The sequence below is a fragment of the Agelaius phoeniceus genome, chromosome Z (assembly GCF_051311805.1).
Source record: "Agelaius phoeniceus isolate bAgePho1 chromosome Z, bAgePho1.hap1, whole genome shotgun sequence".
Taxonomy (NCBI): Eukaryota; Metazoa; Chordata; class Aves; order Passeriformes; family Icteridae; genus Agelaius; species Agelaius phoeniceus.
In genome coordinates this window covers 53,612,147-53,626,222 of record NC_135303.1, presented here as the reverse complement: position 1 = coordinate 53,626,222, position 14,076 = coordinate 53,612,147, and the positions used below count along the sequence as shown (strand labels likewise).

The 14,076-nt window shown below is 35.3% G+C and overlaps 1 protein-coding gene across 2 annotated transcripts in view; it reads right to left on the bottom strand.

Annotated features, from left to right (window-relative positions):
- Positions 1 to 14,076, bottom strand: part of SLC71A2 (solute carrier family 71 member 2) — a 30,311-nt gene that overhangs the window by 4,481 nt on the left and 11,754 nt on the right. For both annotated transcript variants that reach the window (XM_054651770.2, XM_054651771.2), the window contains 9 exons: positions 13,748 to 13,843; positions 10,599 to 10,661; positions 8,259 to 8,386; positions 7,268 to 7,382; positions 6,085 to 6,303; positions 4,906 to 5,019; positions 4,277 to 4,348; positions 1,672 to 1,784; positions 685 to 782 (listed from right to left, as the gene is read on the bottom strand). In XM_054651770.2, coding sequence (XP_054507745.2) covers positions 685 to 782; positions 1,672 to 1,784; positions 4,277 to 4,348; positions 4,906 to 5,019; positions 6,085 to 6,303; positions 7,268 to 7,382; positions 8,259 to 8,386; positions 10,599 to 10,661; positions 13,748 to 13,843 — 1,018 coding nt within the window. The remainder of the gene's footprint in view (positions 1 to 684; positions 783 to 1,671; positions 1,785 to 4,276; positions 4,349 to 4,905; positions 5,020 to 6,084; positions 6,304 to 7,267; positions 7,383 to 8,258; positions 8,387 to 10,598; positions 10,662 to 13,747; positions 13,844 to 14,076) is intronic.

Sequence of the window (14,076 nt, the reverse complement as noted above, 5' to 3'; positions counted from 1 at the left end):
AACTGATACTCAAAATGTAAGCATTTTTTTAAAGAGCATTATATGTAAGCATTTTTTTAAAGAGAATACTAAATTCAAGTTCAATTCGACAACAATACAAAGTCTTTTTACCACTGTTTTAATTTGTGATGACTTCTCATTTCACTTTAAAGGAGGAGTCATTTCTGACTGTACATTGCTTTTCACATCAAAACCAGTAAATTCTGTGTTTTCTCAGATTAACTGGTCACGTTGGCATCCTTTTCTATTCCTTGAAAATCTGAAGTATTGTATCAAATAGGGCCAACTTTTCTACAAAAAAAATAAAGCTTCTTTCCTACATTTATTTCAATCTGGTAAAATGTGTAATTAAAAAGGTAGCATTGTTACATTAATCCTCACTGTTTACTTAGAGAATACTGCATATAATAAAAGGAAGAGAAAAAAAGATAATGTTTTTGTTGCCTTCATAGTACTTTTACAGAAAGAAAGACAAGAAGTAGCTAATCAGAAATTATGTCTTTTACAATGTAAATATGATAAATTTGTGCATTTCCTTCCTCTCTACATAGACTAGCAGACTTCCACAGGTACTACCAAGTGAAAACACACAAAGATAACTTGAAAATTACACCTAGGTAACTCTTCTGCTTTCTAGAGAAAAAAGCAGTCTGATGCATAAACAGCAATTTATCAAGTACTCACCTTGTTGATCTGCCTCTGCATTTTGTGAAACCAGAGCACTAATTGCTGGGAATGTAATGCTTGACATCGCTGCTACAGCTCCCGCTGCCCACATCATCCTGCATTAAATACATAATTTGAATTAAAAATGAGACTGCCCTTATAATTACTCCCCACACTCCCACAAGAGCACCCCTATTTAACACTTCATTCCCTTTCAAAATATACATATTGAAACAACTAAAGAACTGGAAATTATCTGGTTATCTTCCTGCTCCCTTCCCATATATTATTCTGAACTTGCTGGAAGAGAAGCACATTTGATTTGATTTTATCCTAGCAGAGAAAAAAACGGGAATGGGAGTGAAGTGGGCTTTCCTCTCCTAACATTGTACAAAGGAACAATTTCCCAGGGTGTCCCAGTGAGACAATTCTCTAGCTTCTACAACTGACTAGGAAGTACTCTTGATAAATGACAAGCACTCCTCCCTCTCAGTAGGACACACTTAAAGAGTAAGATTTTCTAGCTTATGGTTCCAATTGTCTCTACTTAAAGACAGAAGAAACTCTAGATAGTTTCCTACAGAAGAAACTGTAGATAGTTTCTAAGACTGATGATAGTTGGAGTAAGAGAATATGTTACAAAAACAAGTATAGGTCCAATACCTAATGGGTAAAATAGATCTGGTGGAATTACTCGAGAGAACATGCTACTTATTAGCTTGTGAGTTTAAGAAAAAGTTTTAACCACATTCATAGACTTAATACTCAGTGGAACAAAATGTTGCCAAGACTCCCTTTTCAAAAGGACTGTAAGTACACAAAATTCTATCATTCCTACATATGCAAAATACAGACCAAATTTTGGTAGAGTAATGAAAATGGGAATACTTAATTCACAGAACACTCAAATACCCATGACAACAGAATTAGAAGTAAAATTTGTTAGGGAAAAAAAAAGCCTTTCAGTTCCTTAACAAGTGTCCACATAGCAAAACATATGCTTACCAAGACTGAGATCCAAAACCATACCAAGCCAGCTGAAAGATCTGAAAGCCAAGACCAAGGAGAACTGTGTTTTTGTTCCCTATAGATCTCATCAAGATACTGAGAAACAAAGTCTGCAAGAGAAATTAGTTCAACCAAAAGTTGTTTTAAAAAGTCAGCCTTGCTAAAGTAATTTCTCCCATGCAAAGTAATTCAGAGGATCTTTTAAATGATGAGAAAATTCACACCATTTGTCCTTTTTCTCCTCCTGTATTAAGCCCGAAATACAGGTAAGTCATTTCAACATTTAATGTACAGATATTCTTAACACTTAAAGGGTTACTTCTTTGGTACATCCAGAAGCATATGTACTGCCTTCTCTATGTATATTAGATGACAGTGTCTATTTCAAATAAAAACAGGCTTTCATTTTCACCTCTACAAGCCTATTGTACTACGGAATAGAGCACTCCACAAAATAAAAGCTGTTACCAAGCAAAGACAGTGCAGGCTGGACACAACTTGAATACACCAGTATCTACAAATACTAGAGAAAAAAAGACTGCTAGCCTGGAAGAAAGTAAACTCCTTAGGTCAGCTAAATTATTTTGCAAATTTACATTTAAACTTACAAGTAAATCCTGCTGCTTTGTCACCTTCATCACATACACTGAAATTTGGCCAATTCCTAGGCACCATTAATTACATTTTCTACTGACTCTTTACATAACTGATATGACCTTTTTTATTTGCACATGAAAGCTAATCCTAACCAAAGATTAGTATTTCCATTTTTTAGAAGTGTTACTGCTGAGGGGAAAGGAGATCCCAATTCAGACACAAGACACCCAGGGCAAGAAGCAGACACTTCCTAGTAAAGCAAAGTCCACATGGACAATTTGATTCAGTTAACGGACCACACTTTTCTTTAACAGGAGAAGCTCAGCAATGCTTCAGTAAAAATACAGAGAAAAGGAACCAGGACTGCAGAGCAGAATACACTTCCTCTCTTCTCTTCCTGATTGTATTGAGTCTGTCTGAGATGTAGTTAATTTTCCCACAGCAACTCTCACTGGTCTGTGGGTAGCTGGAAAGGTGTTGTTAACACACCAGTGCTTTGGCTACTGCTGAGCAGCGCTGGCAGAGCATCAGCGCTGTCTCTCAACATTCCCCCCACATCAGCAGACTGGGAATGGGTAAGATCCTGGGAGGGGACAAAACTTGGCCAGCTGACCCAAACTGACCAAAGGGATAACTCATCCCATATGGTATCAGCTCAGATACAAAAGCTAAGGAAAGGAGGAGGAATGGGGCATTTGTTATTTATGATGTTTACCTTTCAGGGCGACTGCTACGTGCGTGGAAGTCCTGCTTCCCGGCAAGCGGATCAACACTGCTAGCTCATGGGAAGCAGAAAATAAATCTTTTTTTTCCCCCTGTTTGTACACACCTAAACTTTTGCTTTTGCTTTAATAAGCTGCCTTATCTCCTAAGAATTGTTTTTTACCTTAATTTTTCTTCCCTGTCTGTCTGGAAAGGGGAGTGCTGGAGCAGCTCAGTGGGCATTTGTCATCCAGCCAAGGACAACTGCTCACCCTAGCTTTCTTGTTTCTCATTTCTAGTTTGAATGCTACATAGAAAAAATACAGTAATTCTACCTTCATGTGTTCAGTTCTTTCTTACCCAACATGCCAACACAAATCAGTATTTATGAAGCAAAGATTATGTCAATAAGCCTAGATTACTTCAGTAAGGTGTACTCTTCAAAAAGCTCAAAAATCAAAAGATTTTCCTCATTTTAACACTGAAAATTATAAACCAGAAGGAAAGCCACTTAGATATTTTTAGAAAAATACTGGTCTGCATAAAGTATAACTGGCAGATGTGAGTACACACAATAGCCTCAGAACAAACCACAGCACAAAGATTAAAATAATTTCTTGAATTGCTAATGAAGGCCACAACTGACACCAGGAAAACTGGTAAACATTGATGAATGTGTTGTTTACATCAAAACACCTTCGTTCTGCTAAGAATGGCAGCAAGGGTACAACATACTCTATATGCCATTCCTCCTCTTGTCATCAGAACAGGAAGACAAACTGTATCCATAAAGATACCAAAGATCACATAATAAAAACTTGGATTTACAAAAGACATAAAGATTTGTTGAAAAATCAGCTCACTGTTGCCAATTAAGAAATATGACAAGAAGATACCAAGGCCTCACAGCTCCTCAGCCTCCAAGCTGAGCTAAGTAACCCTGGAAAGACTGCCTATATGCAAGTTTGATAGCACAAACCAACTGAACAGGTGCAAGTAGCAGGACTTTTATTTAAAATAAGGCACTTCCCTTTCAGAATGCTTTGCATTTAGTAACAAATTTCCTGTATTGTTTTAGTGATTTTAAGTCAGAGTTCCAATGAATTTACTGATCCAAGTTTAGCAAATTTTATCTTTCTGATGTCCAGATCCAGTATTACTAAGGAAAGCTTATACAAAGTAAGAAACTTACACGGACTGTATCACGAATACAACATTTAGTGAATGCAAGATACACTGACATATTAGAGCATGTAAAAAGTTTTAGATGAGCTTAAATGAAGCATTAAGAAACAAAGCTTACCTGAGCTATTATGGACAGAATGCCCACCACAGCTATAAATGCCGCAATGCTAGCAGATCCAAAGCCTATAACCTGTAGAGAAGCAGAAATTGTGTGAAACAAATGCCAAACACAATCCAGGACAATTACTAGCAGTGAATATCTTTTCAATGAAAACACTCATCCCTGCTTATACTCTAGATTTGTACAGTATCCATTCAGGAAGTGTCTACTTTCAAGAATGATCCCTAACTTGAGTCTTTGCCAAGCAAAGTATAAAGGAAAAAAAAACCTCCTTAAAAAAAGGAGACAGAAGAAGTCATGGATCTGGAAACTGAAGTTCTCTATCCCTCCCTCAAACACAACAGGTCTTTGACAGGCAAGATCCCACTTCAAGACAGACTCAGAAACTGCTGTACTGAATGAGAACAAAGGCCTGCTTAAGGCAAACACGTGCTTAAAATATTGCAGGGTTTATGCATCAGGAGTCAAGTGTTACTCAGTTTTTGGCTCAGAGAATCACCCTGCCTTTAATTTTAAAGTTTTACTTTGTCAGAAAGCAGGCCTCTAAGCAAAGCCTATAACAACAGAGGTCATAAGGAATATTTATTTAAACATCCTTAGTAAGATGTGAAGAGACCAATATTTACCTGTCTCAAGTACAGAAAGAAACTAGAATACTGGCCAGCCTCAGGCAGATATGAGAATAACACTGTAATGCAGATTGGGAGAACTGTAGGGTCTTTTCTAACCTTCTTTAGAGACTGTAAAACAAAAGAACAAGGCAGGTATTAAAACATTGTACAAAGTCTATGAAAGCATGAAGAAAGAAGGTAGATTCCCTTTTTTTGCATGTATATACATCAAAACAATTACACATGGACACTGTTAAGCTGAACCTTAAGTCACAAATAATCTCTTTATATACAGTTTGGGGATCTCAATTCTTAAGTAAAGTTTCCATCAAGATTTTCGAAGCTACTGTTCAGTACCAAGTCAAAACTATTCCCCAAAAACAGCATTACATAATTGTAATACCTAATGTCTTCTAATGGACCTCCATAGTAATTATTTGTTTTGAAAGATACTAGCAAAAAATATACATTTCTTACACTTGTTCACCCATCATGTTAATTACTTTAAGGAACAAATAAATTGTGGAAAACAAATTCTGTAACTGCAGTCTTTCAAGCATGCTATTCATCTCTCAATATTCACAACCAGTTCCTAGCAGGACAGATCTTAAGAAGAAAAATCACTTCTTCCTTTCTTATGATACCAAGGTGTAATGAAAACATAAAATAACTGAGTACATGTGAGTGAGTGAAGTTACTACAAAGACTGCATGGATGTTTTAGCCCTTCCTATATATACCTATAAAAAGATCAGGCTTTATAGATCCAATCTCTATTAGAAATAAATCATACATAACCAAAAGGGGAAATCAAGAGTGCAGAGAGATACTGCCAAAAGTACAGTCATAAAGTGAGTATGTAAAACCTTAAAATATTGGGGCATAAGAATTCAGCATTTCTGTTTGCAATAAAATAGAGCACCTAAGTTAGAAAGTTAAAATATTGTACCTTTGGATTTCACACCAAACATTATTTTCAAATCTAGAATTATTTCATCCACAAAGTTTGGTTTGATTTTGTTTTTTAAATGTAGTTAGATCTTTATGGGCAAGAGCAGAGAATGGAGACTACGGTATACCAAACAGTCAAGCTACCAGTAAGGCTGAAGACTTCTCAAGCTTACAAACTGCAACTAATAATTATTACTTATCAATCACCGAATATTTAATAACAACTTATTGAAGTGCATCTTACTGCAAAAGGATCTGCCTGTTCCCATGATATAGAAGATCCCCATGAAGCAGGTCTTATTTTTTCTGGCAGAGATTCTGGTACAGCTAGCAGGATGAAAAAGATGTCCATGACAGCCACCAACGTGGCCACCAGTACAACCAGACTATCCCCGTAGCTGGCAGACAGGTATGCTCCAATGGCAGGACTAGTCACCAAACTTGCCGCAAAGGTGGCAGATACCTATGCACAACAGTTTACAAACGCATCAAAGTGGTTATTCTCCCATTACAGAAAAAGGACATAACTTGCTCACCACCCCTCCCTAGAAGTGTCATTTAAAAAACACCCCAGTAAGAATTCAAGTAAAAAACCCAAACCAAACAAAAAAGTAAATAAACCACACACTATTTACAACAATAAGTATGGGTCCCAAATACAGTTTCTCCTGCCTTCTCAACAGCACACCATACTAGACAGGATTTACACTCCAAGATCAGGTTTGGCTCAAAGGAAAATGGCTCTTACATTCAAATAGACTAAAATCTTTATTTTGTTTTCTAATTATGAATTTGAAGTGATTTCACTGAAAAAGTTGTCAGTACATTTAAATGCCTGCCTAAAAAAAGTTTAAAAGCTAAGGACGTCTATCAATAGACCTCCAAAACTTAAAGTAATATAGATATTAGGAAAGCAAACTAAGCAGGAATTATATTACCTCTGAATGGACTAGCTTGTACTAACCAAGCAAGTTATTTTCCTCATCTTTTAATCATGAAGAAGGATCATGTCTAAGTTATTAAAAATACTGTTTTATGCATTTTCATCCTTACTCTTCCCATTCTAACATTAGAAAAGGCCATTTTATACCAAAAAAGAAGTCATATGAAGTAGTTATGCAACTTAGAGGTGATGGAGAACTATGCTAAATTATATTACTTGCATTGTCTTTAACATTTAATGTTCTGTTTGCAAAACTTAAAGACATTCTTTCTTACACATGCCCTGTATGCAAGTTGTCAAATATTAATTCTGCTCCCATGAGCACGCAGCACTCCGTTCACTGTGTGAACACTAATCCAGTGTCTTGAGCCATGGTACACTTCTTTATCAAACTCTTTAATCAGGAAACAATCTGTTCATCAAAACACAAGTTCAATATGAAGGTCATAATCTGACCTTTTTCCACAAATTGAGCATATCTTACCAGTCCGTAGGCTGTAGTTCTTTCATGTTCTTCTGTTACATCAGCTACATAGGCAAATATTACAGAAAAGGTAACAGAAAATATTCCACATACTGAAATCAAAGCGAAGTACCACCTAATAATTTAAAAGCAAAAATTAGAAAATTTGAACTAAGATCTCTTGCTTTTTATCTTACTAATAAGCAAGTTTGTGTTTAAGCCTAAGAGGAGGGTTCCTTGAGAACTAACACAGAACTTTACTGGAGATGAATGAACGACTGTACAGTCTCACTTAAATACTGAAAAACAGCATTTAAATTCTTTTATATTCTTCTGTTTACTATACATCAGCCTAAAAAAGGAAGAAGTGGTCCTTTGAGGACGTGGTATCCATAGATTTTTACCCTCTCAAGTTCAAGTTATGAAAAATTAACTATCTTAGAAGTTATTTCATCAGCCAGTTAAGGAATAAACTATGATACATATAATGCTGTGGAACCTGAACTCTGAATGCATTCAGACTGTAAACAAAATTCTTTTGTAATTCCTCCAAGTTTCACAATTAATGTAAATGCAAATAAAGTCTTAACTGAGCAGTACTGACTTGGTTTCAAAGTACTAATCAAAGAGGTAAAAGATCTCACTTGCAACAATTATACTTTTGTTTGGCAAACAAATGATAAGGTTCATTTAGCTTTAAAAACAAATTTATTACTGTCAGTCACTAAGGGAAAAAATTAACAGCTGATCTTAAAATAGAGATAGATGGGATTGCCAAATCCTTAAAAGAACTGCTTTACTTGTATGAATATAGTTCATATTCCATTATTTCTACTTTTAGGACACACAGTTTGAATACCTCTTGAACAGAAAACCTCCAGAATAATGCAATCATGTCTTGAAAGGAAAGCTGCTTTCTTCTTGTCTTATTGTCCCTCTCCCATTTCCCCAAACATCTTCTCTGAATATCTGCTCTCCTGACAGGACTGCTACTGCAGTTTGTACCACTTACCATGGGCTTATTCGCATTAATGGAATTGGGACACAGGTGAAGAAAACTGTAAGCAGAAGAAAATACTTTCTTCCCCAAGCATCTGAGAGAGCACCTATTAGTGGAGCACTGAGAAATGACAAAAAACCCTGTGACAGAAGAAAAACAATTAGTATGTCGGCAGCTACATTTCCAAGGCTCACTTTACAATATAAGAAAAGAATAAAGTAGATAACTGAAAATTGACATTATTTGTTCTACAGTCTAGTTTTCTGTGATTCTGATGTTTTATGTTTCAAATCAAACCTGAGTGAATTTAAAAAATAAAAAAAAAGAGCTTATGTTCTTTCAAGTGCCATTTGATTCAATATAGAAGTAACACAGACTCAAAATCTTTAACACCTCCAAAATACAGTCTAGTTCCACAAAAGACATTATCTTAGCCTCTATCAAGAGACTCAGTGCTAGATTTCAAACCCAAGTTGCCCTCTAACTTGGACTGTCCCAGAAGAGGGCTTTGGGTAACATAACTGCTCTCTCAACAAATTTAACAGTTTAAATTAAATTAAACACTTACTGCTTTATACTATATATTCACCCTGTACAGTACACCTGTAAATAGCAAGAACTATTAAGATCATTTGAGCAGACCTGGCAACTTGAGATAATGGGACACCATAATGAGATTCCTGTGGCAAAGGTCAGACTCACATGTACAGTAAAACCAGAAAAAATTAACTAAGCATCAAATACTAGATTTTTCCAGAATTTCATGAAGTCCTAGAATCTAGGCCTCATATCCATTTTATTACACAGGAGAATTAAAATAGGAAAGGATTTCACAGGTTTGTTAACTGGGGAACAGCTCCTCCTAATCAGTACATTCTTCATTTATCAATCCAATTGCGCCCTAAGTCCAAACATTAGTAAATGCATGGTTCTGTAAGCACCTTAATACCCTGGAAGCCTACTCTGGCTAACTTTAGCTTACCTCTCTTATTCAAATGTAGTCACACAAGTTTAACATATGCATACAGACTTGCTGTACTAAATAACTGTTCTGTCAAATCCTTACAAACAAACCTGATTTTCAACATTTCCAGTAAGTAGACTGAGAGCAAAAGCTGTAAAGCCAGACTACCAGATCCTTGGAAAGTTACATGTCTTACTCAGTTGAAATTACTGTTTCTGTTCCTTAGAATCAGATTTCAGTGCAACATGAACTAACATGTTTTGCTGTCAAAAACATTTCCAATGTTTCACAAACAAAGTTTTAAAGAAAAAAGACACAGAAGTACAAGATCTCCCTAGTCTTTGATCCCCAGTTTATTAGACCTGTTGAAGCAATCCAAATATTCATTACATTACTGCACTTTTCTACAGGCATGCTCTGCACAAAATCTATGAGCAACCCTCTATTTACTACTTTTAATATACAGTTATATTGCAGTGTGAGAGAAAAACTTATAACAGGAAGAGGAACATGAGCTTTGTTTTTCTATGAGAACAATGAGAAGATAACTTCCTCTTTCAGTCTGAGACAAACATCCCAAGTGCACTGTGTTCTGCCAGTTCACCATGAAAGACAGGTGATCCTAAGGATTTTATGTTCTTTCAGCTAAAAGCAATGCTTTAGATTTGTTACGCGACATAGGGAAAAATAATTTCTGAGCACTATAAATTATCTTAGTCATAAGTTTCAGCAAGGGCTTTGCAGCCTCTCAGCACAAGAATTATGAAAGATAAGACTTTACATTAGTTACGCTATAAAACTCTTGCAAGCTTTTTTGTGGCCACAATTCAGCATAACCACTGTGGGAATGCAGTGGTCTAAGTAAGCTATAAATGGCCCTGAATATCTTGAATATCACAGAATGTTCAAGAGCTGATTAAAAAAATAGGACCAGGAAATAAACAAACCTGATGAAAATTAGCTCTTATGCCGCATTTTAAGACAAAATCACAGTGATCAAATGCTTCATTTTCTACCTCAATGGTATCATCATGATTGCATTAATTTTCCTCTGATATAAATCATTTAACATTAGGAAGCAGACGACAAAAACCTAGCTTTATTTTCAGACAGATCCTTATCAAAATTGCAAATAGCTACAAGTGGAACCTATTCAAATGAGAGGAATTTAAATTTCTGAGAAACATTCCACTTGTCTCGAGATACTGCCACTTTCGCAGTAAAACTTGAATTCAGCCCAAGAAACAACCACTACAGTAAAAAAATGATTTAAGAATTAACTACATTCTCAGTGTTTTGTTATGTTCTTATGGAAAATGTAGTTGAGACAAGTCAAAATATGAAAACACACAGAATATTTAGGTCAGAGGTTTAAAAAACATCCTTACCTTAACACCTTGAATAAGACCATTCATTAAAAATGTATGACTGGGAAAAGTTTCATGTAAGACCTGAAGGAGGGGGGAAAAAAAGCACCATCTTAATAATGAGAGTCAGGAGAGAGCTGATTCCAAGTTTAAATTTGATTTGTAAAACAGGATAGGTCTATGAGAACTTGTTAGAAAAAAAGTATCCTATCCCAAAATAAAAACTAAAAGAAAAAAACAAACAAAAACAAAAACCCTGGAACAATGAGAATCAAAGTATCTTCTACCTCTTTTTTGTCATCACAAGAAAATGTAAACACGATTTAATATCTATTTATTCGCATAAGTTCCTATGCTGGCAAAGACTGTAATGCAGAGATAGTTGGTTGGGACACTGCTCAAAAAGAGGACCAATGCAAGCAAAAACCATCTCCAGGCAGTACAAATTACAAAATTTTTATGTAGCTACTTCATTTAAAAGGTTGACTCAAACACTCTCAATATTTAAGAGTGAAAATGAGATTCTGCTAAATTACATTGACTAAGAAAAAATAGTGCTATATTCACAACTGAACACACAGCTGCTATTTAATAGCCATACAGTTAGAAACACTTCCAATTAGTAAGTAGATGCTTATAAATACCAGCAAGATTTCTGAGTATTTAAATACAGCTACAAATTCATGTAAGGTGCTTTATCAGCAGTCCTAATTCAAGGGAAAGAATGTTAATCTATGCTAAACAGATTTACCATAAATATGCAAGAGAGTTAAGGGCCTCACAGGTGCTATCATATTGACTAAAAAAAAAAATTATTGTGATGTTCAAAACACATATGCGCAAAAATTCAGATTCAAACAAAACTCATGTTCATTTGCACCTGATATTTATAGATAAGTGCCACCAATTACAAAAATTACTTATATGTATACTGAGAAAGTGTCACTGAAAAATATCAGCATCATTTTTATAGGAGGACTCAGATTCTCAAATCATAGGTTTAATCAAAGTGGTGATTCTCTTACTAATTACTGGTCAGATAATTCTCCTTATTCACATCACTTTTCCCTCCTGGCATCATTCTTTGATTAGGTATTTAAAACAATTCTTCACCTGTTAGAACACTGATCTTATGAACTGAGGAAAAAAAAAAAGACCAGAATTCAAATTACAGATCTAAAAGTAGATGTCTTCTAAGTTAAAGAAAAGCAAAACAAAACAAACAAAAATAGGAAACTCAGAGAGTCAAATCTAATTACCTGTGAGCTGTTTTCTAGTATTTTTTCCTGAGAGGCAACCCTTGCTGATACTAAGTTCAAGTCTTGGATATTAATTTGTTACTTTATAGACAAGAGAAGTTGACAAACTGGCAGAGTAGGGAACTGCTTTAGTCAAGTTCTACCAATAGATACATATTCAAAATATATAGATATATATTGAAGAGAGAACATATCATTAAGTAATTAATATTGCTACTAGCACTGGTTACAAGTCCATAAATAAAAAAAAAAATGTCCATAACATCTGGGCAGTCTTTGACTAGAATAGCCTTTGTGTGCTTTATAAACACTTGAAATCTTTTCTTCTCCAAGTATAGTGTCATGTAACACACAGTACAGTTTTGCTGACAGATGTCAAAAGAAGTGTAAAAGCAATTTAAAAATTTAACTTTAAATATTCTCAGCCATCAAACAATTTATTTTCATAGTATGCAACATTTTAATTAGACTGAAAGTGAACAATGACCTACAGAATAATGAAAAAAACCCACAAAAAATTGAGTAACCATGAGCTTTGATCAACAGGCCAGACATTATTATTTCTGCCCTTCCTACCTGACAAACCTGCTTGAGCAGAAGTAGGCAGCTGGCAGATCAAAGGCTGAACGTTGCTGATAAGATATCACTCTCTACATGGCATCTAGTACTGCTAGCTCATAAGCAGGCCAATGTAAGCTACCACTACATCACAAGACAGGTGCTAAGTATCAAACCAGACTTGAAATTATATAAACCCCACAGCAGCCATTCAGTGTTTACAAAGCTGATTACGAATAAAGATGATTACCCTCAACTATGGACCTATTCCAATTGGAGTATACTAATGGGCAACTATTGAACAACCCACCTATAACACACAGTTTTATTAAAATTTGTGTGGGTTTACAGATCTGTAAGAATTATAATTTGCATATTTATCCTTTTAAATGAGTAGTGTCAAACTTGGGCAAGTTGAAATTGAGCACTTTGGTTAAGAAAAAAAAGCAAAGAAAAAGAAAATACAAGAAAGAGCACCCAGTAAGCTTCCCTATACTTTGACACCAGCAAGACAGGATGAGAGGACAGTCATTTTGTGAGACAACTGCTTTATGGAAATGTGTCAACTGTTTATGTGAACTTCTTTATTACTAAATTATGTTAAGAAGTGCAGTGACTGTCTTTAGAAAAGTTAGGCAAACACATGCAAACACATTCCAAGAGTTATGTACATTATCTTACTTGGAGTTTGGAGAAATAAAAAAAATAACTCTTTCAATCATACAAAATTTGCTTGCCATGTTTTCAAAGTGGTCTCAAGTATAAGGCAATGAAAACCTGGACTAGTAGAAGTAGACCTCCTGCAATTGCCCACAGGCAGGCCCCACTAAAATGAACGAGATCCGTGCCCTCAAATTAAATGCTTCATATCCTATTACCAAACACTCAAATTATCTGTTCATCTAGAAAATAACCAGAACAAAATAAATACTTATGAAATCCATTTCTTACATGAATGCCTTTGCACTTTAAGTTACATACTGACAAAACAATCAGCCCATGTGAATATACATAGTTAATGAAGGGTTGCATAGTTTATTCAGTTGTTACAATGGGAAGATTAACTGAACTATGAAGTCTTGAAAAAGCCAGAATTTCCAAAGATACTTTAATCAATAGACTAAACAGGTATCAGTCTAAAAGGCAAATAAGAGTTAAAGAGCAGTACAGCAGAATTAATTTATTTTTCTTTCTCTTCTAGTCTTTCAGCAGTCCAGATCTCAGCTGCTTAGACTTCTGGAATTGAGGTAATGAGATATGCATTAATAAAAAGCAAATTAAACCCAAAATCCCTAGAAATTAGCAAATTAACATTTGTCAATACCAAGACAACAGCTGATGAACGATACTTACGGTTAGCATTGGAGTTGTCAAGAGCCCCCAGGCAAAGAATTCCAGAAATATGACCACCACTGCATGGTATACACTCGGCCGACCAATACCTTGTTGCTAAGAAAAAAAAACAAATGCAGTGGTTGTACACATCCAGTTCATTACATGTGCAAATATCTCTTACAAACATGTTTTGAGCATAACCACTTTTCAGCATGACCTACTAACCAAGCCCTTGGGAACAACAATAAGCCAAACAAGGGAGGAGAAATTGTTTTGTATTACAAAACAATAAAAGATCTCTAGGGAACTTCAAGTTTGCTCCCTTGAACACCTGCTGACTGAAAAGA